Consider the following 25,591-nt stretch of genomic DNA (forward strand, 5'->3'; position numbering starts at 1 on the left):
AAACGCCAATTTTGAGGTATTTGGCGGCAAAACCGCCAAATTGGCAACCCTGCCCGGGAGTGTCCTAGGTTCGAACCCAGTGAGAAAAAAAAATTGCTACTTTGTTAGCAATGAACACTACGTTTTTTGTCATTAGTTCCCAGGGGAGGGGACTCCGATGCAAAAATTTTGCTTTAAACGAAAAGGTATATTTAAAATATCTCACTGGCCCCACGTCGCTTTATATCTTGTTCATCGTCGGTTCTACCAAGTTGTCTCTATGTGGGTGTCTATTATTTCATCGCAGATTACAAACAGAGGCGATTGTTTGCGCACAATCCTTGATTTTATGTTTATGACATAACTTGTTGTGGAAATACTTTTAAAAGAAGTCAATTAACGTGGCAATCAGAAATTTCGTTTTGAAAGAAGTGCAAATTAAAAATGTTCTCGAAATTTTGGCAAGTTACACACGAGAGTTCAAAAAGTAAATACCCGGTTAAACACAGTGTGTAGGTTTAAGAGTGACATGCAATAATAAATGCTACGTAAGTTGCTTAATGTATTTCATTTTTGCTTTCACAGCGGTTGGTGGAGAAAACTACAGGGGTGGGGGATATAGTCGTTTCAAAAACACTTTCCACTGGTGGAAGAGAATGTATCTGAACGTTTTATGCACGATCCAAAACTGATTTTATTTAACCTGTAATTGCGTATTGTGCAGCATTACGTTTTTAACAAATGTTATGACGTCGTCACATTTTACCAGTTAAAATAACCCAATCACTATCAAAGTTCACATAGACTTTGATCATTATAACCTGCAGACATTTTCACTGTTCGCACATATGTTAGTGATTGTAACGTCCTGACAAGGGTAAAAGTGGGACAAGTTAGTCATATCTGCTATAGCGTGTCTGTTATCCTGTTTCAAAGGCCCTTTGGTCTGATATCTCACTAACTTAGAAATTGTGGTCCGACCGGACCAACACCAGGTACCTTTCCAAAATGCCGTTCCGATACAAGGTTCTAGTTTTAGCTTGTAAACCAGGGGCGTGCAACAAGCAGCCCACGGGCCACAATCCGGCCCACCAAGCTATTTAGTGTAGCCCTCACTAACACACTGTTTCGGAGAAAAATGCCATTCTTCTGAGAATTGAGCAAAATTTTCTACCAGTTTTTGGTAAATCTCCCAAGTTGTTCCAGTGCTCCGCAACCGCTGTGCCGCAATACGATGCTGGGTGTGCTGCCGCAAAACCGTAGCTTTTTGTTTTAAATTTATGTTTTTGTGTATTTTAACATTATAGCAATTAATACAGTTCACAACACCAAACTAAAGCTACACTACTCACTACACATTCAGGTGGAATAACCTGTCAGACCTCATGTGGAATAACCTGTCAGACCACCGATTTTAAGAAACAATCATTCTTTATTAGTAATGGCTAGAAATAAATGCGACGTTTTAATCGTATGATGGAAATAGATAGTTTATTACACTTGTTTGTTATTTTTACTTTGCTACGCTGTATATCTGTTTATTGCATGTTTTATGTACATTTTATGTACACTATGTACATTACAAATGTTTTATGTACATTAGTTCCAATACTACAGCCATTCACTAAAGTAAAAAATGTTTTTGGCCCTCAAAGAAGTTTACGCCCCTGGCTTAAAGCTTTTTTTTAGTCTTTCGAAAAATTTCAAATCGCAATTTTTGTTAGGGTGTGCCGCCGAATTTTTAAAGCTTGCATGGTGCGACGTGCGTAAAAAAGGTTGCGGAGCACTGTGCTAAACCAATGTTTTCCAAGCGGTGGGCCATACAGCAGTTTGCAAGTACTTCACCAAATGTGACGTAACAATTTCCTTTGTTTAGTATACAATTGTTTTGTTGTGACAGCCAGTTTTGCGGCGAAACTCTGTATGTTTTAGAAAATAAATGTATAGATGCTTTGGAAGAATTTAAAATTTATTGTGTACATGAAAAAAAATGTGTGGCCCTCGCTTTATGTCTGAAATTGGTTACATGGCCCACCGACGAAAAATGTTGCACATTCCTGTTGTAAACAGTTGACTTGCACTACAACATGGAATTAAAATATACCAATAAATTATCAATTTAACCGATCAGTCAAAAACGCATCATTTAGAAACATTGTATTGAAACGGCTCGTGGAATTTGTTGTCTGAAGAAACAGATAGAGCCAAAATCCACAGAAAGAGACTTTGGGTAGACTAGAGCAGTGGTTCTCAACCGCCGGTCCGCCGACCGGTGCCGGTCCCCGTCAACTTTTCTGCCGGTCCGCCAAATTTATTACAATTATATATATTTTTGGATTATGGCAGTTGTTAGTGACTGCTGCACTTATTCCATCTGCAACAAGCAACTTGGTCTCATGGGTATGTAGTTTGTAATGCTTGAGACACTGACAATCATTGCCAAAAACACATGAAGAAAATTTTTTTTTTTAGATTCACTGATCTTTAGCTAACCAAGGTTTCAGGCAGCTTTAAGCAAGTGATTGTGGTTAACTGCCACACTTACTATACATGGATGAGTAGAAACCAACTTATCTGATGTTTAGTTGACTTGGTGTAAAGTTTGATCTTAACATCCATAGACACAGGACACAAAGTGTTGAATTTGATGCACCAGTTTCGTGATGGCAAAACTGATTAAGATGGCATTTAAAGGTTCCCCAAAATATTTAAATTTGATGCACCAGTTTCGTGATGGCAAAACTGATTAAGATGGCATTTAAAGGTTTCCCCAAAATATTTTAGGATTGAAAAATGTTTTGCATACATTCCAGCTAGTACTAGAAACTACACAAAAAGACTCAAGCCACTCGTCCCATTCTTTTGCTGATTGTAAGGTCAATCTAAAAACCATTACTTCATTTCCTTCTGTTACTAATTTTCCTCCAAGTTCCACCATTGCTGCAGGGAATCCACTTAACAATATCAGACGATTATTTACAAAAAGGTTATGATTAATCATTAAAAATGCCCTTTAAAATGCCATTATTTTAGTAATACAATTATAAAACCACGCACAACCTTAACTTTCAAATATAGTAACTCAAGGCAGATTGACTGGTTACTACGCAAGCTGTCGTATGATTGGTTCAATGAGTCGACTACGCTGATTGGTTAAAAAGTCACATGACCCGGAAAAACCCGCCTTTGTGATTGGCTTAAAAAGCCCTGTGGTTCGAATTCGGAAACATTTTGGAAATATGCGACCGGTGCCGGTCCCCGTCAACTTTTCTGCCGGTCCGCCAAATTTATTACAATTATATCTCAATTGCAAAATGCAAGATGTTAAAGGCTTGTCCATTAATTAAAGAAAAACAACCAATCTTAAGCTGATTCAGAACATTCACGTTCCGTAATTTGCAGCATTGTGACGTCAGACAAAGTTCAGAGTCTACTTTGAACTATGTCGTACGTCACAATGCTGTAAGTGTTGTGCCAAAATGTTTAAAAGTGCAAAAGACAGCAGCAAACTTCTCATTACACTTGAGACTTGAGACTCGAACCTCATTTGACTTGACTCGACTTGAGACTCGAACCCCTTGTGACTCGACTTGACTTGGGACTCGAACCTCTACTGACTTGACTTGACACTCGACTGATAGGACTCGTTACCCAACCCTGCCCTACATAGATGACTTTATTGTGAAAGTTATTCATTAGGATATGTTCACACCACAAATACTCAGTCGACGCTTTACATCGCAAAAGTCACAAAAGTAATAATTACACTCGAAAAAACTTCATTCATTTTCGTGAACCTTTCAAACGATTGGAGGGGATTTTGAATCTTTTGCTGTTACAGTGAGTGAAGTAAACATTGAACCGCGGCAGACGTAACTCCCTTGAGACATCTGCTATTGTTCGCAATTTCCGCGCCACTAGTTCGACGTTTCGCCTGTCAAATACAGCGATCCCATTGGATATTGACGGTCGGGCGGTAATTTAATTTACTTTTTTCGCTATATTCGACTGGTTTGGGAAGGCAGGAGTTTGAAACGATACTTGAAGAAAAAGCTGTTAGAAACCGGTAAGTAAAGGCCAGGATGCCAGGGTATTTATCGCTTACTGATAAGTTTGTTAGTTTATAGATGTATAAAAAGTTTTCTAGACGAAAAATTAATGTAATAAATGTAGACGTAATAACATACTGATGATCAAGAATTATTTTGAATATCTTTTTTATAGCAACTAGGCAACATGTAGGCAAGTCTGGTTTTGTGCTTTTCATCGAAGCGGATAATTTGTCAATGGCAAATGTTTCACCATTTTAAATTGGGGAGCTTATCGACAGACAAAACAAGATCGACAAAAAGGTCGGGAATCGGGATGTTGATGCCAGGTAAGATGATTTTAACAAAACACAGAGCTATACTTTAATTTGTAAGCTTCATGGTTTCATAAAACTTATCTGAACCTAGAAATAACGAGAAAATACTGAGCATACCCATGTAACAGTAGGTAAAAAAATATACCATTTTACAGAATATATGACTACAACAATGTGCTAGCCAAGGCTTCTTCCGCCATTAATTATGAAAGGAGGGAAAGAGAGCAAATATCTCTATGCGTGGTTGTCCAGTTTAAAAAAAGGTGAGTTTATTTTCATATTGCAACAAGTTGCTTGCATTTTATCATCAAAGACTAAGGTATTAAATGTGTCGTAAACATTACATTTTACAGACTGGATTCAGTGGGATAAAGCACAAGGAAAACCAGCCGATGAATCTAACTGGATCAACCCTATCCCATTGCCACTGAACTACAATATGGGTCACTCTATGGTGCTTATTTTTGGCCAACACTTCTTTTGCTTGCATCTTTTTGGTGTATAACTTTCCCCTTTTTCATTTTGAAACGATTTTAAACTCCTAAACTTTATTGTTTGAATTCAAAAGTTGTATGTTGAGACTTGAGTACATGTACTGCATGCTCTTTCAGCTATAGTTTTAAGTGCTATGGTAAATACATTTTCAAGTAATGTGACGAAATATTAAATCTGTATGCTATTTTCGCTATGACTGAAAAATATATGTTTGAAAGGTTCAGAATAAAGAATATCTGAAAGGTTCAATATCACTCAATGATTCAAAGATAGAGCTTGCATATATATATCAATCTTTGAATCATTGAAAAAAATGAATGAAGTGAAATACACAAATCGTTTCACTCTTTACTCGACGAGAATCATTTTTCATTCAAACTTCACACAATTTTTTTTAGAGTGTACGTCACAAAAATAATAGTTACAGTAGTAATGGTTACTTTGTGCTGGTACTTTTTGTATTATCAAGATTACCTTCGGATGAATTATAAAAAATTAAGTTCAATGTAGTGCAAAAAGTCACACCCAAACCACGATAAAAAACGTAAAACAGGGCTCGGAAAATGCTAGTTTTCCTTTGGTAATACACACATAGTCTTGCATTATCTTGTTAGTTTGTATTGGAATGGTAGATCCCGAGAGTTGGACTACACTATCTCAAACGTCGATTTTGAGTCAAAAAAGATTGGGCACCCCTGGTCAAGACAGTGGCAATGCTTATAGTTAATAGCAATAGCATGCTGTTTGAAAACACATTCGCGCATGTGGCAAACGTAAATTAAACACGACACTAATAGGCCTACTAGTATGTTTTACAATTGGGCAACAGTGCTGAGACTGGGGAAGGCAGCAGCAAAATTAGGCGTTTTTAATTGAGTTTTGGAATATTTCTGACATTCTGAAACAAATCTGCAAGTTTAATATCAGCTAAGCTTATAGTCTATTACCCTTGCTGTATATTATGTTAAAATCGAAATCTCGATGACTAATTTTGTTTTTACGTTTATATTTCGAATTAAAAATGGTGTAGGGGCACCAAATTGTTTTAGTGCTTAGGGCCTCTAATAGTGTTAGTCCGGCCCTGTACTTCAGTGGCCGCCTACCTCTACCACTCTACGAGCCATTTGGACCAGTTTTTATGTCTCACGTCATTGGACTTTTTGTTTTTAGTTAGTTACATGCATAATACCCTTGGCAAACCATTTTCGTCAGCAGTGAAAGCAAATAAAACTTCCCACGTTCCCTCGTAGCATTGAAGGCCGGTTTACACCAAGCGCGTGCGAAGCGAGCAACGCGAAATTTCTTTCTCTGTTTAAGCAACGAGTGGGGAAGTCCCATTTCGCGCTTCTCTAGTTTGCGCGCTTCGCGTCTGGGTTGCTCCGTGAGCAACAGAAACGGCGCTTCGCACGAGAATTTTGCCCAGAATATGCAGTCTTGGTCATTTATGTCGGTTACTTTGTTGTCATATGGAAGTTTAGCCACTGCAACTTTATTACACAATGTCAATTGATGCAAATTGTAAAAATATATCACTCATAAAAGTGCTGGACAGTCATAAATGGCGCTGTCATATCACAAAGCACATGATCAATATACTATTTTCAAATGGTGATAGAATAGGTGCAGTGGTATCAGAATTAATATGTCTGGAACCAAGTTTTCCGATGTACAGACCCACCAGGTAGATTAAGTAGGAAATAACATAGTTTTTGGAAACTTAAATAGATATTAACTTTGTTGTATTTTATTCCCCCAAAATGGTACATGTTTAAGTTTTAGAGTGCAAACAATCAAGATAAAGAAGACACACGAATACTTTGGAGAACAATTTCTTAAATTAGCTGCACAGGGTAGAGAAGTTTTGCATCACATAAACAACGACTTTGGTTTAGGAGCAATTTTACTATTATCAGTTGCAAAACCACATTTGATGGTCATAGGCTTTGTATTGTGTACTATTGTTCGATTAACCCTTCACATGCAACAAACAGAACACAATTCCATGACATTAATTGCAAGTCTTATCATATATTGGCAGTGCACCACTGCCGGATGAGCGAACGAAACAGCTTTGTTCGCAACGTTCGCGCCTGGTGTAAACCTCGATTTTCGCGTCATTCGCGTGAGGAAAAAAAGAGCCGTTCGCGTTCGCGCTTGGTGTAGACAACCAGTAACAAACAGGTATTGGTACGCGCGCACGCACACTGCAAAACAAAACAGTAGCCTTATGCGTTAGTCTGCGCGCCGCCAGTTTACCCCTTTACGCTTCATGGCGTGCCGCGGTTGTAGTTAACTACCAGAAACTGTATCCGTTGTTACATTAATTTCATAATATATGTATATTTTTTCTTAAATTCCGGACTTTCAAGTACATTTTACCATTTCTCCCTGACGCAGACTTAAACACTAAATTCCCTGACATGTCAGGGGGAAATCCTGTCGTATGGCAACCCTATATTAACACCATACCTCACGGGCGATCCACTTTTACAAGATGGCGTAAAGAGCTGAATTATTTACTTAGCGGCTGAAGGGGGGTTGGGAAATGAGTTTTTAAAATTTTTACATTAGTAACTAAGTTCTTATGCTAGTTTTCTTGAATTTTAAATGCTAATACCTTACCCCGACCCTAATAGTCCTAACCGTGAGCATTTTTGGATATATATTGTTTTAAATGTTTAAAGTGCTCTTTGCGCCACTTATCGGAAATTAGCTAAATGTGGGTGGGGGTGTCCCGTGAGGTATGGTGTTAGTAGATTTTTCGAAGAAACATGTATCATCGGTTGTCAGTCCTATCGAACTACAGTTTACAATAATATACCTACAGAGGCGGGCAAACCTGCTTCATGCTCGAGCCGCATATCACAAAATTTAGTTTTAAAAGAGTAGCAACACAAAAAAAATCAAAAACGCTCACAATGAAAAACGCTCAATTATTTGTGATTATAATGATTTATTGTTGTGTTATGATACTGTGCAAGGTGTTTGAAATTGGGCTGATATATGATGGGAAAGTGTTTGTGTTTAGCTTCGTAATGACGTTTGAAGTTACTAGTTTTGTAATGATTGAGCGAAGCTTGACAGATAAGACATACAGCTCTACCTCCATTATCAATGAAATTCATTGAATGAATGCAAACTCCTCCTCCCATCCTGTTTTAAAAGTTATATTTTCCTGCTTATCTTTCTTTTTTTATTGCAATTACTTCTTAACGACATTTTCTTGGCTAAACTTTGCAGTTATTGCTAGTATAAGCCACAATACAAATGTAAATTCTTTTAATGTCAGGCCTGACTTACAGTTTCAATCTGACAATATATTTGACTGCAATGCAAGCTAGCACGCTCCTGTACAATTATGTTCTTTTCGGTCTTCGGAATGTACATTAATTGGTTATTACAAACAGTCAGTCTATTGTTAATACGTGATAGAATGCATTGTTTTATAATCAAGTTAAACAATTCGCCAAGATGGGGAAATAAATGCTTGTTTAACATTAAAGAGCCGCAATCAAAGCCTCAAAGAGCCGCATGCGGCTCGGGAGCAGCAGTTTGGCCACCCCTGTCATTAGACCAAATCATGAAAAAAAGATACGGCACTATTTTTAAAATATTAGACCAACAATTATTGAAAAAAGATATACCGTAGCATGATTTTCCCCATCAAAAGAGAAACTAGGATGACAATATGACGGTACAATACGCAGCCAAAACCATATGCAGCCAAAACCGCGTACCCTTCCACCACACTGGCACGCAAAATAAGCGTTGATTCAATGATCTTTTTTGGATCGTTTCCATTTGCAAAAGATATTGAAACTGACTGAAACCTGCATTTAAAGCTGCTTAACACATGATTTTATCGCAGTGTCATTTTCTAAAACAGGAGTCAGAAAAAAAAACAGAAAAAATGTTGTTGACGTCACTGCTTTATATTTTATGCTTTCCGGTACGTGGATCATCGCTCTGAAAAAGCAGGCTTTACACGGGCTACCTTAACGATATAACAAAATTTCCGTTTGTCCTGCTTAAAAAAATATGATATATAGCCAGTGGTGGGATTCAGCCGGTCCGCACCGGTTTTATAGAACTGTCTCACGAAATTGTATGAGATCAGCGAACCGGTTAGCATTACTGGTTACTGTCAATGGACTTTTTGTAACAGAAGAGAACCGGCTGAAAAATATGACTTTTATGATAGAACCGGCTGACAAAAAAATTGAATCCCACCACTGTATATAGCCCTACTCATAAATCAGTTTGTTATCTGAAGGTACGGTAGCCCAAAGAGTATTTTTCTGTACTCTTTGGGTAGCCTACACAAAAACAAATAGGCCTATTGTTACATAGTTTAACTGTTTGCCATATTTGTTAGACGTGAAACGTTGATATTTAATTGTACCTAGTAGCAGAACATATATCGACGTGTAATCTGTACATGTATACAAGTTTGGAACAGCCGCACAAACGTCAGGTAAAAAACTATATAAGTGGTGGCTTACAATCTAGTAAATACGGTAGGTTGTGGATTTTGTTTTCTATGGATTTTGACCTGCTTAAAGCGCAGAAAGAAGCAGGAAACTGAAGTGGATCTGATGAGTGCTAATACAATACTTCACGTTAGTCGAAAACTTACCAATTACCGATTTATGGCGCAAATGGCTGAAATATTAAAACGGAGTATGACCAGAGCCAGTTTGATATAGGCAGGAAAGGATTAAATGGCAGTTTTCCTGCCCAAACGGGCTGGTTTCTGACAGCAGGGCACTGGTTGCGTTTTTTTCGGGCGTGTCGTCAAAAAGGCAATGTTTTGTTATTTTACATGCATTTTAATAAGTCAAGGTAAATGTCCCTGTTAATCGTACACAATTTATGCTTATGTTTAGAAGTGATGATTTAAAGGAAAATCTGAGCTTGATTTAAATATTTCCAGAGGATTAACAGATCTTATTACAATGAAGATGGGTGAAGAATGTAAGTTATATTATTTAAACTTTTAGTTTTCATATAAAAAAGATCTGCAGTGCAGATTAAAGTTAAAATGTTGGCATTTAAATGTGTCATGTCCAAAACGTAATAAACATGTTGTGCAGAGACAATGCAAATGCCTTTCATGTTGGTATTTTTGTTGATGTCACTGTGATATTGCTAGGTTTGAAGAAGTTTTTCAACTTACAAACTATTCAGTCGAACTATACAGCTTTTCTGTTTTTGTATGTGACTTGTGATCCAAGAGTTGAATTCTGAAAACGCATTCTTATTCTGTTTGTCTCAACATCGTTGGTCTATTGTACAAAGTTTTTATGAGTTCCATTTTAAGAGAACACAGATATTATTTTTTTGTGTTTTTTTTTATGATACTTTCTTTTTACTGGCTAATGCGGCCTTGTTCTAATGTTTTGGTCCTTCAACTTTACGAATTCTTATAAATTATGCAAGAACAGCACAAGAGGTAAAGGTTAGAACAGGGGAATTTACTCTATTCGACTTTTCAAAGCGGATATTAGTACCGAAATCCAAACCACCCAATTGATTTAGGAATTGTACCTAATTTTTCATTCCCTTTTGTTGTGTTTTGACAGTCGACATGACCAGTCACCTGTTTTTACCAAAAAATACATGTAGATCATAGATCCTGATAGATCATAGACTTTACATTTTATTTGAATGCGCTGATTACATATTTTGGTGGGGGCCACAGGTCTTATGGGTTACTGAAGGGGATCATGATGCCTAAAACTTGCTTAGGTAGCCACAGTGCATGAAACATTAAGAAACACTGGTCTAAAATGTATGTAAGATGTCCTGTGTTATGTTATAGAGCAATGGTTTTTCAGCAGCGACCCTCTTGGAGGGCATGTGCCAATTAACTGGAGGTCCATTTAACTAAAGGAAAACAGTGAAATACTAACCAACAATAAAAAGTAAAAAAAAATACATCAGCATTTACATTGGGTTGCTAAAATTGGTTGCTGGATAAAAAAAAAGTGAAAATCATTGTCGTAGAGTGTACATGTAGTACTAATCTTTGCACCGTCCACAACATTTTGCTCTGAGGTATGAATGCTGATCTGGTTCTCAAGGTAAATAAAGGTATTCTAGGCCAGTGGTTCCCAACCTTTTTTTGTAGCGACCCAAATACTTCCCCAAATTTTGTTTTGTGGTTTCTCGCGACCTATAGACATGCATTCTTACTATTTTGGTTGCATGTTTATCTCTAAATCAGGAAAGCTTTTCGAAAATTACTACGCTAGTTTGGAAAGTTTAAAAATAATTACTATATATTCTTTTTTTCGACAAAACATTTCTGTTTGGCCCGTACTTTTGAGCTGGTTCAAAGCATTATCAGCCAATATGACGTCACAAATAGCATTAAACATTATCACACCAAGTTTTCTTGAAATTATTTTGGGCCAACAATGTTACATCATAGACAAAATAAAAAAAAACAATACCCTTCTGTTGTTGAAAACAATGGGGCTTTACTCGGTAGTGAAGAATTCTATACATTCAACATCAAATGACACTACATTTACCAAATTAAAAGATACAAATACTTCTCAGTTTGGGAAGCGCTATTAAGCCTATCGGAAGTGTGAAAGAGAAACAAGTTCAAAGAAAAGCTTGTTACAATTGTATTTAAAAAGTATAACCGGTCACCTTACAGAACCTAAACAAATTTTTCTGTGGCAAATTAAATGCCCAACCTTGCTCAAGATCACAGAAAAGCACAAACAATTGCCAATAAACACACTATATTCATAGAGTGGCATATTTAAGCTGTTGTGCCCTTCAAAAAAACGAATAAAATCTGGTTGTAAGATAAAGTTAGCTGAGTTTCAACGTTCTTGTGAGCTCCTATATATATATATATGCAATCAGTAATGTTGAAATCCCCCCCCCCAACTCTAAAAACTGTCACGATCACCCCCTCGGTGGTTGAAACTGCCCCCGTTGAAGAATCCTAATTTAAAGCCTTGAGGAAAAATAACGCCATGAAATGAAGTCAAAGAGAAAATCCTCTTATTGTCACAAAAACCGGCAACCCAACAGAATTTTCAGGGGTTGGGAAACACTGTTCTAGGCCAGTGGTTCCCAACCTTTCTACGCCACTGGACCGGTAAAAACCGAAAAAATTTCCATGGACCGGCAACAAAAGATCATAGTGAAGGCAACAGATATTTGTATGCTTTTTGTTCACCAACGTTGTCGTTGCGCAACATAATGCAAGTTTTAGTCATAGCCTATATATTTAGGACGAAAAATTGCAACCAAACGGCAATCAACTTAAACAACAAAACGCCAATCTATTTACATACAAAGTCAATGTTAGTGGGATGTTTGCTGTTGTTTAGCTGCCAGTATGAATCTCATCTTACAAGTGAAAAATAACTTTGTTTACAAAGAAATGTTGAATGCTAGACGCAGTTTATGACAAAACAATCATAAACGTCACAAAAGCTTTATTGAGTAATTTTGCGGATATCAACTGTGGAAACCCCAGTTTTACAGCCAACAACTTTGCAATAGGCCTACTTTGAAAAGTATACATAAAGTAAAATAATTTGCGGACCGGCAAAATATTTATATTTTTTAAAAATATTTTTGCGGACCGGTGGTTGGGAACCACTGTTCTAGGCCACCAAAGAGAGAGAATGCTCTGTCACCAAGAAGTTTTACCTTAATTGTAATCATCTAAATCAAAGTATTTGCATATTTTGACTAGCAATTATTCATTGTATGTTATCTCATCAGTGTTTTTGCAGATGGTGATCTTGATGAAGCAGACTATGAGATATTGCAAGAAATCTGGAGAAAGAAAAAAAGTTTATTAGAGGAAATTCAGGTGTGTAGGAGTTTCTGATTTACACAACTGGATTAATTTACTTGCAAAAGAAAATTGTGTGAGTGTGATTATTATATTTTCATACATATTAATATACATAAAATGTGAAAACTCCTGTTTAACTAACTTTTGTGACATTAACAAGGTTTAGATTGAAAGTAAACATTCCATTTGCTTCTATCACATATTCTAGCTGTAAATCATCATGAGGAGTCCCTTTCCCATGGAGACACATATTGTTTTTGTCTGCATTTTGTATTTTTCTGTATTTTTTCTGTTGGTGTGTTCCACCTGTTTGGTCAATTAAGAGTGCTTAGTCAGTTGTTTGAAGTTGATTCACATAAACTTCGACCCTGGTTGACCCAGACGGTTAGCCACGGGCCCTCAACGCTAAAAATTAAAAACGTACTTGCTAAAGTACACGATGGTGGAGTTTATTTACTATACAGTAAACCTTGATTAAACATGATTAAGTTAATCAGGATCTTGCCTAGTCCAGACAAAACTTTAGTACAAATGATTTGTAATGTGGTAAGGCTCTATTTGACAGATCTTCCCCTAATCTGGACATTTTTTATCTTACCGGGTCTGAATTGACCGAGGCTTAATGTATTGTTGGTTGGTTCTCTTATAATCCAAATATGTGTCTTTTGTGCAGTTTATTTTGGCTTGTTTGTGGCTGCTTCATACAAAAGGTTGTTAAGTCTGGTGAGAATTGAGAAGAATTTTGTCTTTGAAACATTGCCATCATCACAATGAAGCTTGCCCTAAAACTGCAGCCTCCAGTGCCTTGTTTGTGACATCAATCGTATAATTGTTAGTCAGTGAATGAGAATAAGTATTGCTAAAGAACATGTTTATGTAAAACTTGAGAACAATGTTGACATAAATTTTTGATAACTTGAGAAACAAAAGATGTTCTATCCTATTTAACAAAAAGACGCTTTATAGGTCCCTGTTTTGCATATGAACACACATTGTACTAGGCAACAGCTGGCTAAAGGCAAAACTATTTTGTTTTTTATTCTGTGACGGTTTCATTTTTAATTGTCTCTGCCATTATATATGGTGGGCAGTCACAATAGAGCAGTGGTTCCCAACCTTTTTGTAGTCACGGACCCCATTTATAAATTTTATCGGTCCGCGGACCCCCAACGTAATTTAGCCTTTTTTCATTTCCTGCATTATACGTTATTATATTTTCATTTTTTGTGGGCAGAATTTTAATCAACCTTCACAGTCCTTTAATCTCAATAAAGTTCTGTACTGTGGCAGTCAGTGTCAATTTTCTGGTTGTGATGTCACAATGGAAGTAACAATCACAACGTTTGATAAACAGTTTGCATTATATACAGGATTGTAAAAACGATTTGGGAACCTAAAAATATTGTACTGTTGTTAATGCTACTACAAATGTTTACCTTCACGGACCCCAGGTTGGGAACCACTGCAATAGAGTATGTATTTTCCAAAAAATGTTTTGTTGTTGTTTATAGAGACTAAAGGAGGAAATAAAAGATGTGGACACTGACATTGATCAGATGGAAGAAACTGAAGAAAGGTATTTGTATGTGTGGCTTAGAAAGACAGACATTTTTTTGTTCTACTTTGTGTATTCAATTAGATTGTACAGGTTTTCATTAGATTAACATATTTTTTTGACATTTTTTCTTTTCTGCAGCCCCACTGGTTACCCTGCTAGTCCCCAAGAGTAAATTATTGCATGTTACAGGTAATGGTGAGATGAGTACCTGGTATTCGGTATCGATGGTATCGAAACTCTTACTCCATATCGAAATATTTTGCCTCAGTTTTCTATACCAACATTCGATAAGGCTGGTTTACACTATAAGAATACAGGCAACATATATTTTTTGCTATCATGTGGAGATTACATTATCTCTACATGTTTCTGCATGTGTGTGTATGTGCATGTACCCCAACCATGGCAGATAAATTAGCTAGTGATATACTCTAGGTACAACACTATATTTAAGTACTCAGTAATCGGTATCGAAGGTGTATACACATGGTACTCGTACTGTGTATCAGTACTCACTTCAAAACCTGTTGTCATCCCATCACTAGCTGCAGGTCACTACAAATCAAGTTTCAGTGCCATATTATAAGTGCAACATGTATGAGGCCCCATGTGAACTGTAAGCAATACTTAGTTGGTTATAGTTTTGCCAATTGCAGTCATGGGGTATTGACATTAAAATTATTATGGGTCCCCTTCCCTGATGGGGACACATATTGTTTTTGTCTATATTTTTTTTTCTTTTTTCGTTTTTCTTTTTTTCTTTCTAACGCAGATTTGTTCCCACGTTTTGGTCAAGTAAGAATGGTTCAAACTTTTTCAAATTTACACACATTACAGATATTGGTCTAAAGATGGTCCATGTGAATTTTGACCCCGTTTGATCCCTCGGTTCACCCACAGCCCCCCAAAACGTGAAATTTTTAGCGCGGATTTGTTCCCACGTTTTGGTCAAGAAAGAATGGTTCAAACTTTTTCAAATTTACACACATAATAGGTATTGGTCTAAAGATGGTCCATGTGAATTTTGACCCCGTTTGATCCCTCGGTTCACCCACAGCACCCCAAAACGTGAAATTTTTAGCACGGCTATTGTTCCCACGTTTTGGTCAAGAAAGAATGGTTCAAACTTTTTCAATTTTACACACATTACAGATATTGGTCTAAAGATGGTCCATGTGAATTTTGACCCCGTATGACCCAGAGATTCACCCACAGGCCCCCGAAACATAAATGTGTCTAACGCTCGTTTGGTCAAGAAAGACACTGTAGGCAGAAGTACCAAGAGAGTAACTCACTGGTTTACGATAGCGGGAGGGCTCAGCTTGACGTCGGACAGACGTTTTACGAGACATCGTTTCAGTGATTAGAAATCAGCTGTTTTGCACAGCAATGCTATGTCGTTTTATTAAGTTATCACTCACATTTTTAGTTTTGGCGAAGGTTTTACACCTATGACGTGATTTAAGCCTAATAACCGTGCTTCGGTTTTGTATATGTCAAGAAAAACTTTGTTAATAAAAGTTAAGATGAAAAAATTAACTTGACTTTTTTGCCAAATAAATGTTTTTTTAAATGCTCGCTGTCAGGTTGGCCGCCGCATGATCACGGGTTACTTAAGGTCAACTAGTCGGTATTACAAACACAGCTCAGAACTTTCTTCATAACGTAGCGTTTTTTTAACAATCAATTTAGGAGTCAATACTCAAGGCATGTATAAATTAGGCTTAACAGTATTGTTGAACACGAATGACAGCGTGCTATTGAAAACGGTGTCAAAAGGTCAAACAGTCGTTTGGCGTGTGCACCCTGAGAGGTTACTACTGGTCAATGGTACTCGTTTTGCGAAACAAAGTTAAATGAAAAACAATTTGTTATGTATACACTTTTTAATTTAAAGTGTCTGTAACACAACTGTTACAGCTTTCTAAAAAAATTGTGTTTAAAACCCGACCTTGGACGACAATATCTGGGTCAAAGCAAAGGATTAAATTAAAGTATTTATTACGTATTTTTAATGTTTTTGTAATTACATGACAATAATAGTGCAAAAAGAATACGAACAAATTTATATTATTTTTGGGTTAATGCTTTCTAAAAATTTGTCCTTAAGAATGTAAAAATCACCGCAACATTTGTTTACCGTAAATCCGCACAAACATGCGTGTGGGGACCCATTAGTTTTTGTTTACAAAAACAATCATATGTGTAGATCAAATGATGTGTATAGTAAATTGGTAAATATCGTATAGAATATATAAAATGGAAGTATATCAGAAAGCCACTCTTCTAGTTATTTGTTGCTGTGCCTCTGGTGTTCAAATTTGACAGTATTTGGAATATGAAAATGTTGGGCATTGATTGTTGTGTTTTACCCTGTAACCCCATCTCTTACCCATTAGCCCCTAGAAAGGACAATCCTGTTTTTACTTTTACATTGCTGTACAATCCTGTTTTTACATTCCAGTCGGGCAACAACACAAGCAAAACAGGTGATGATTGGACGAAAAAAGTTCAATGCAGATGCCAAAAAGGTAGATAATAGGACTGTATATATGTCTGAACTCATTCATCTTTTTATCTGTTAATTATAGGTTCCCTTCCCTTCAGGGGACACATATTGTTTCGTCCGTTTCTTTTTTCGTGTAACACTGGTTTGTTCCATGCACTTGGTAAGAAAAAGTGCTTCAAACATGTTCAAATTTACACACATGGCAGTTATCCAAATTTCTCCCTCCTAAAAGTTGGCCCTGAATGACCCAGTGGTTCACCCACAGACTCCAAAAACTTTTTTTTCTTGAAAAATGACTGTACTGACTGAGGTATGTGATCTAGAAGTTTGATGCTTTGTTGGTTGGTGCATTGTAATGTACCGTATTACAAAGAGTTTTATAACTTTTAATTGGATTTGCCTATTAAACCCCCAAAAATTTATTTTAAGCTGCATTGGTCGTATATAAACTGAACAGTCAGTCAAATAGAAGTCCCAAGGGAGTAATTTACTGATTTGCATTTAAAGCGGTTTAATGGTCTCTGCTTGACCAACGGGAACAGAGAAAGCCACCTTTTACTTTTAAATTTGTATTTTGTTTTCAATTCGTTCTGCATTGTACAAGAATGAATGTTTGAATCGTGTGGCTTACATTCAGGGAATGAAGTACTTGATTGAAATTGGACATGTGCAGCAGAATCCACAAGATGTTGCTGAATTCTTATTTAAAGGAGATAATTTAAATAAAACTGCAATTGGAGACTTTCTTGGTGAACGGTAAGAGTTGAAGGTCAGATAATGTGTAGCTGAAGCTGATGTTATTTATCTTGGTTCAGAAATGAATTTAACTTGGAAGTCCTAAGTTCATTTGTTAATCTTCATCAGTTTGAAGGAAAAAGTTTGGATGAATCACTAAGGTAGGTTACATTTTTAGGTGTTTTTCCACATTTTTTATTGGTCTTTTTTCTTTCTAGCTTTGTATCTAACAGCCCAAGTTTCTGTGCCTATTTATGGGCCCTCTTTCTTGAAGAGTGGCCATTGTTTTAGTCATATTTTTTATTCCTATTGGTTATAGCTGTTTGGCCCAGGAAGTATGTTTTAAACATTTTCAGATTTCCCTGGATGACCTAACAGTTCACCTTTATTACCCTTCCCTGAAGGGGACACATATTGTTTTTGTCTATATATATATATATTTTTTTTTTCGTCCAACGTGGATTTGTTCCCATGTTTTGGTCAAGAAAAAATGGTTCAAACTTTTTACAATTTACACACATTGTAGATATTGGTCTAAAGATGGTGAATGTGAATTTTGACCCCGCTTGATCCCTCGGTTCACCCACAGCAACCCAAAATGTGAATTTTTTAAAACGGCTATACTTGCTAAAGTACTTCATTAAGGAGTTATATGCTTTGTTGGTTGGTGCAATATAAGGTATTTCAAAGAATTTTGTACCTTAAAAAAAGATTTACCCATTTTCACCCCTTAAACCCCAAAATATTCGTTTCTGTCTAATGCTGGTTTGTTAAATGCGTTTGGTCAAGAAAGAGTGCTTTAAATTTATTCAAATTTGCACAGATGTTAGTTATTGTTCCGAATTTGATCCTCCTGAAGTTTGACCCCAAACGATTCAGTGGTTCACCCACAGGCCCCCAAAACAAAAACAAATTAAAAACGACTGTACTGACCCAAGTACATAATCGGAGGGTTTCATGCTTTGTTGGTTGGTGCAATGTAAGCTATTCTAAAGAATTTTGTAACTTTTTATTGGATTCACCCATTTTTACCCCTTAAACCCCAAAATAATAAGTTTTAGGCTAGAAATACAAGCCCTAATGTGCTGAAATGAAATGCAATTGTTTGTAGTGGGTTACCCATTCCGTATTTAAATTTTTGACTCAATCGGCCTAATGGTTACATTTTCCATAATATGTGTACACTGTCCGTCAGATAGAAGTCTCAACTCTCAAGGTTTCACTTGTTTACGATTAGGGCGTGTGAATGCAGCGGGAGTGCTCAGCTTGACGTCCGGACGGACGTTTTACGCGACAGTCGTGTTAGTGATTAGAAATCAGCTGTTTTTGCGCAGCTATGCTATGTCGTTTTATTAAGTTATCAATCACATTTTCAGTTTTGGAAAATGGTGTTTAAAAACTGACCTTGAACGACAATATCAAGGTCAAAGCATGAGATTAAATTGAAAGTATTTTTCCTGTTCTTATTTACTGTTTTTTTGTAATTATATGACAATAATGATGCAAAAAGAATACGGACAAAACTTTTAAAGTTGGGTTAGGGCTAAAGTTGTTTAAGTTTTTCCTTTAGAATCTAAAAATAACCAGGATGTTTGTTTACCATAAATCCGCACAAACACGCGTGTGGGGACCAATTCGTTTTTGCTTGCAAAAACAATCATATGTGTAGATCAAATGATGTGTATAGTAAATTGGTAAATATCTAACAATGATTGTGCCCTATTTTAACTGTTACCAAATCGCATATGCATATGTGTGGGGACCCATTAGATTATGCTTGCAGAAACAATTATGTTATAAAGTGCCAGGAAAAAGATAGGGCCCCAATGAAATGTGGGTGCCAAATATATGTCTATCATAAATATAGTAAATGGTATGATGTAGTATATATAAACTGGCAATATATAGCAAAACCACTATTCTAGTTTATTTTTTGATTTTGTGTTGAAAAAAATTGTGGACAAGAAGTTTAAAGTTAGGGTTGAATTTAAGGAATGTATTTAATGTTTTTTTTTCCTAATCACAATTTTCACACACTATTAATGTTACTACAGTATTGTGTGTACATGTGTGTGCAGCCATGTATTTCAGCTTGCAGTAACAATCTTGTTGGTAAAGTCATGTAAAGGTAGATACCCCATTAAAGTTTGGTAACAAATGTACATGTGTTGTAACTTGTAAGTATAACAAAAGATGCAGATAGATGACTATTAAATAGGGTGTAGAGCAGGGGTCGGCAACCCCTGGCACGCAAGGTGGTTTTTTATGGCACGCCAACCGATTTGCGTGTTTATATTGAAGTAACAATTTAACCTGTCACACTGCTTGTTTATAGTTTTTATCATGACATTGTCTTAAAATTTAGCCTTACATGCACAAAACACTCTGCTTTTTCTTTATTATTGATATCTGCTGGCACGAACCACTATTATTTAGAAAAACGTTGGCACGTGAGGTCATTAACACATGGAAGTAACAAGTAAATTGGCATGCATCGCCTAAAAGGTTGCCAACCCCTGGTGTAGAGTGTATAAGTTGTACACATAGAAAAATACGAAAGCCACCTTTTTGGTTGTACATTAGCAAGTGTAACAGAAACCTTTGACCTTTGCATGTTTTTTTTTAAATTTAGACAATTTTTGTGGAGCTTTCGCCTGCCCGGTGAAGCACAAAAAATTGATAGAATGATGGAATCATTTGCTGCACGGTACTGTGCCTGCAATCCAGGAGTTTTTAGCAATTCCGGTAGGTTTGTATGTTCCCTTACCTGAAAGTAGGGAAACATTTTTCTCTGTTTTATGCTGTTGTGTTCAAAAAAGTATTTGTTGTGTTCAACCCTGCAGCCCTAACATTAACCCCTTTAGCCCCCGAAAATGGGTGAATTTTAAAAATAGCGTTTAAATTGAATGAAATTTGGATAGCTTGTAGAATTTGCCATGTATACATGTTGATTGTTGCACCCAATAGCTATAGTTCCAACACTTACCCCACCAGCTTCCTAAAATGGGTGAATTTTTTTAGTAATGTTCCAATAAAATTAAATTGGGACAGGTTGTAGAATTTGCTATTAATAGGGGTCAATTGTTGTGTTTTGCTCTATTTTGTTTACCCCATCTTTCCTTTAAAATAGAACATTAAATAGAATAAATTTCAAACAATGTCTGAATTGAACCAGATTTGTATAGTTTACAAGACCCATAAGTTTCAGAAACAGTTAAGGTTATAAAAGACAGTGACTAATAAATTAAGTGTTTTATCATTTTTTTCCTACAGATACATGTTATGTTTTATCATTTGCAATCATAATGCTCAACACCAGTTTGCACAATCCAAGTGTTAAGGACAAACCCAGCCTTGACCGTTTCATTGCCATGAATAAGGGAATAAATGATGGAGCAGATTTGCCAAATTCACTGCTTTCGGTATGTTATGTATTAGGGGTATGTCTGACCTTTTTAGATTCATTTTTCTGTTTTTGCATGATAAAACCATCATTTCCAGCAATTGACATGCCTTTGTCCGTGTTATCTGATTATGCTGTGTTATATTTTTAATTGATTCTAGCCATCATTTCAAATTTAGAGTTTATACGAAAGCATCAAACGAGATCCTTTCAAAATACCTGAAGATGATGGAAATGATTTGACAACAACCTTTTTTAACCCAGACAAAGAAGGTTGGCTTTTAAAACAAGGTATGGTTACTTTTAGGGTTTTTGTCATCAACACTGTAACAGAACTTGCTATTGTAAACTTTGCGGAGTTATTTTGTCAAAGGTATAAAAATGATAAAATTATGACTGTTATTTGTAGAAATTTGCATTTCTAAACTTGCAGCAAATTTTCATTTGCACCAGTTTGAAATAATTGTTTCAACCTTAAAGATTTATATATCCAAGTTCAGTTTACCCAAATGGGTAAACTAACTAGCAACGTTTGGGGCTGTTGATTAAAAACAATACTGCTGTTTTATATTGTAATGCATCAACTCAACTGATGGCATTAAATAGGAGGTATGTTTCCTATATTTGAATGTACAATCAGAAAATAATGGTTTGTGATTCATTTTTTTTAATTATTGTTTTGCTTGTAGTGTACTGCATGATTTTGGAATGTTACATATTCTTTGGTAAATGGTGATAAAATTGTGTTTCCCAAAGTAAAAGCAATCTTTTTTTATCAAAGTTAAAAGTGGATTTTTGTTTAGTCAGCAGCATTGTTTTGTTTTCTGTAGCTTTTATGAATTGTTTGAACAGTTTTTTTTACCAATTGCCTTTTTAGGCCATTTGTTCGACCATCCATTTCTAACAATATGTTATTTCTTTGAGTATCAATGCCTCTACACATCGTCTGTTTGGATTTAAGACATAATTGGTTTGACTTAAAGCTTGCCTAATAATGCAATTGGGTTTGCAATTGAAATGGTCTGTCAGAAAGATTTGCTTTGTGACAAGTACATTAAAGTAACATAACATTAAAGATCTCCTGATGAAATGTCCTGACAAATTCAATGTTTATTATTCATATTCTTACAGGTGGAAGATATAAAACGTGGAAACGTCGATGGTTTATTCTCTCTGATAATTGTTTGTACTACTTTGAGTTCACAGCAGTAAGTTTATGAGGCCAGTAAAATACTAAGTTATTCCCTCTTAGTGGTTCACCTATACTATAGGACCTATAAGTCCTATAGCACAGTGGTCGGCAACCGCCGGTCCGCGGCCGGGTACCGGTCCGCGACGAGTTCGTTACCGGGCCGTATAATTTTTCAGGTTAAACGTTTTGAAACATTTTGCCCATGTATCCCGGGGATGATAAACCAATTTGTGTGTTTTTATTGCTAAATATTTGTAGTTTCTTGAAGACTGGTCCGCGATAACATGTCACTTTGAAAAACGGTCCGCAGTAGAAAAATGGTTGCCGACCCCTGCTATAGCAGACCTGTGCATTTTACGGCCCGCGGGCCACATCCGAAGGGGACACATATTGATTTTTTTTCTTCTACCCAAAGTTTGTCCGACTTGTTTTTCCATCAAATCCTTGATGGATTTGGATGAAATTTACACAGATGGTAGATGTAGTTATGTAGATGTGCATCCCATTTTGTTTTTGTTGATAACCCCAGTATTTACCCCGCTAGCCCCCTAAAATGGGTATTTTCCCCCAAAGTTTGTCCGACTCGTTTTTCTATCAAATGTTTGATGGATTCGGCTGAAATTTACACAGATGGTAGATGTAGTTATGTAGATGTGCACCCCACTTTGTTTTTGTTGATAACCCCAGTATTTACCCCGCTAGCCCCCTAAAATGTTTTTTTCCCCGAAGTTTGTCTGACTCGTTTTGCCATCAAATGCTTGATGGATGTGACTGAAACTTATACAGATGGTAGATGTAGTTATGTAGATGTGCATTCCACTTTGTTTTTGTTGATAACCCCAGTATTTACCCTGCTAGCCCCCTAAAATGGGTATTTTCCCCCGAAGTTTGTCCGACTCGTTTTTCTATCAAATGCTTGATGGATGTGGCTGAAACTTATACAGATGGTAGATATAGTTATGTAGATGTGCATCCCACTTTGTTTGTCCGGATAACCCTAGTATTTACCCCGCTAGCCCCCTAAAAGGGGTGAGTTTGTAAACAATGTCAGAATTGGCTAAAATTTGGTTAGCTTGTAAAGTATGCCAATTATCGTTATTGCGCAATTGCAGTTCGGGGGTTGTTAGCAGCCCTTTGACGTCAGAAACATTAACGGTTGTTGCTCAAAACACCTCTAGTGGCTGAAATTTTAAACGTTGGCAGATTGGACTGAAATTTTGCAGTACTATTGATTGAGTCATTGTGGTTTCCTACTTTTAAGTTTGTGTGTGTTGAACCTCAATTAGTTATCCTACTAGCCCCCTAAAATGAGTTTTTTAATTTAAATAGTATTTACTCCATGTAGCATATTTAGATATGCACAGTACCAATCACTGTGTTTGTCTTCACAATACCAAACTTACTCATTGTTATCTATTGAATTGCATTATTTTCAACTTTGCATGTGTGGGGACCCATGAGTTTTTGCCTGCAGAAACAACCAAGGTTATAAAAGACGATGGCTAATATGGGACCCAATACAAAATAAGCATAGGAAATATATTTATGTTTTAAAATAGACCATAGTGTATGTGCAAGGGCAATATGTGCTAAGCCACCCTTCTAGTTTTGAAAAGCCATTTGTTATTTATGATAACGCAGTGATGTACGTGCGTATGCGAACAGCTACGTGTGATGCTGGTCAAAATCGTCATAAAACACAAGTTGTTCAACCCATTGTTACGCAATAAAGCCTATAGTCCTTTGTGTCAAAATAATACGGCGGGGATGGGAAAAAACACATAAATCTGATTTTTACAAACTGGAAAGATTAACCTAATTGAATAAAAAATTAGGTTTTAACATTTCAGCGTAATATTGCAAGCTAAATTGCTATTTTTCACGTCAATTTGCCCGCTTATTTTTATGCAAACTATAAATATTTGCATTACAACGCTCAAATGCAGAATAAAGTTTAACCAATTTATCGTTGGTTTGGCTCTCGGACAGAAGTCAGGTTTCTTATGTGGCCCCTTTCAAAAATTAATTGCCCACCCCTGTCCTATAGGCTCTAAAATACAAAATCAAAAAAATAGCTAAAATACATAAACCAATAGTTTCGTACTTTGTTGTTTGGTGCATTGCAAAGTGTTTTTAGCATGTTGTAACGTTCAAATGGATTTGCAGTTTTGTCATGTATTTAATTACCTTCAATGTGCTGAAATTTAGAACATGGGCAATTAACTGCAGGTCAACATATACAAATTTCCAAATACAATTAAGAACGGTTTGTGCGTTGTGGCAGCACTCTTAACTGTTTTGAAACCAGCACAAATATAATGGGCAAGATAGAAGCTGCCTATTTTTTGCCAAAATGGCGAACTCCATTTTACTCATGTTTTTGTTCAACGAGATGTTACATTAGTTTCTTGTTAACACATGATATTTTACGCTTTCCCCACAAGATTAACAGTACTACGTTCTTACCACAGAGATGCTTACTTTCCCCTTTTTTAGCCTGGGATTCCATATCTTATTTCTTTTTTTCTTAGACCATTGCATATAAATCGTTATGTTAAGTTGAGTTCATTTTGCTTGGAAAACGTTACAACAGGATTTAGTAATGTATACATAAATTCATAACATATAGCTAAATCATGTTTTAAGTTCACCTTATAAAATGTTGAATAAGATACATATAAATTTTCAGGACAAAGAACCAAAAGGAATAATACCTTTGGAAAATCTGCAAGTGAGGGAAATGGCGGACCAACGAAAACCGGTAAGACTTGTAAGTTTCCTTGTAGCTCTATTACAATATTATACTTTCTTGTTACGCAGCATTGCTTTGAAATATATTTACCGGAAGACGCATTGATGCAAACCATTAAAGCAGCCAAAACAGATTCAGAAGGAAGAGTTGTTGAAGGTAATATTTGAAAGCCATTTTGTGTCAAAGCTACTGTGCACAGGACTCAAAAATACTGTATAAAAATATTTGACAGGAAAACACACAACTTACAGAATGTCGGCAGCCACATCGGCCGACAAAGAAGATTGGATTCGTTGTATTCGGTACACTTTTTTAGTCTGTTTTGTTACTCGTAATCTAACCGCAGTATATTATTCCAGGAAGAGCATTAGTAATGATCCATATTATGACATGATTGCGGAAAGAAAGCGACGCGCAGAAAAGGCTTCCGAATTGAACAAAACATGACAAATACACTATATCTAAGCTTACAAATAAATTTTATATCTAGCATTTTACGCTTATAAAGCGTGGGAATAGTTATTTAAATAAAAAAAACACTGAAATCAAATTTTACTATTACTATGGGTTTTAACTTGCCAGCATGCACCGCTTTGCCTATATTGATTTCGGCACAAGTAGCCTTCGTACGAATAAAATCGGGCACAGTATGTAAATATGCCACTAATTGCTGTGATAACGTTTTTTAACATAAACAAGTTGTCATGATTTTAATTTTGCTATTTGTGCACTTAAAATTCGTATCAGTAAAATAAAGTCACATGGTTTCAA

General features: G+C 36.2%; 1 protein-coding gene and 1 long non-coding RNA gene across 4 annotated transcripts; both read left to right on the forward strand.

The window, feature by feature from the left end:
- The first annotated feature begins 3,522 nt into the window (after nt 1–3,522).
- Nucleotides 3,523–5,029, forward strand: LOC145214392 (uncharacterized). 2 transcript variants are annotated; one of them, XR_013857048.1, is made up of 4 exons: nt 3,523–4,045; nt 4,204–4,357; nt 4,501–4,608; nt 4,699–5,029. It is a non-coding gene; the product is annotated as an uncharacterized LOC145214392 (long non-coding RNA). The 2 variants fall into 2 exon arrangements; XR_013857047.1 differs by having other exon boundaries at nt 3,523–4,357.
- A 4,677-nt stretch (nt 5,030–9,706) lies between these two features.
- On the forward strand, nt 9,707–25,591 carry LOC145213586 (cytohesin-1-like). 2 transcript variants are annotated; one of them, XM_080081928.1, is made up of 14 exons: nt 9,707–9,814; nt 12,607–12,686; nt 14,183–14,247; nt 16,694–16,760; nt 17,376–17,494; nt 17,554–17,634; nt 20,106–20,218; nt 20,747–20,895; nt 21,056–21,167; nt 22,008–22,084; nt 24,758–24,829; nt 24,889–24,976; nt 25,053–25,122; nt 25,180–25,591. In XM_080081928.1, exons 1-14 carry the CDS (start codon nt 9,796–9,798, stop codon nt 25,265–25,267), a joined length of 1,200 nt encoding a protein of 399 aa, XP_079938054.1. In that variant the 5' UTR covers nt 9,707–9,795; the 3' UTR covers nt 25,268–25,591. The 2 variants fall into 2 exon arrangements, with proteins under 2 accessions (XP_079938054.1, XP_079938053.1); XM_080081927.1 differs by having other exon boundaries at nt 25,053–25,591.

Source organism: Phallusia mammillata, chromosome 2, assembly GCF_965637545.1.
Source record: "Phallusia mammillata chromosome 2, kaPhaMamm4.hap1.1, whole genome shotgun sequence".
NCBI lineage: Eukaryota > Metazoa > Chordata > Ascidiacea > Phlebobranchia > Ascidiidae > Phallusia > Phallusia mammillata.

Bases quoted from the DNA above. Each gene is read 5' to 3' on its own strand.
- LOC145213586 (XM_080081927.1), top strand. The intron at 17,495-17,553 runs GTAAGAGTTGAA...ATCTTGGTTCAG, and splicing joins GGAGACTTTCTTGGTGAACG to AAATGAATTTAACTTGGAAG. The intron at 17,635-20,105 runs GTAGGTTACATT...TTTTAAATTTAG, and splicing joins AGTTTGGATGAATCACTAAG to ACAATTTTTGTGGAGCTTTC.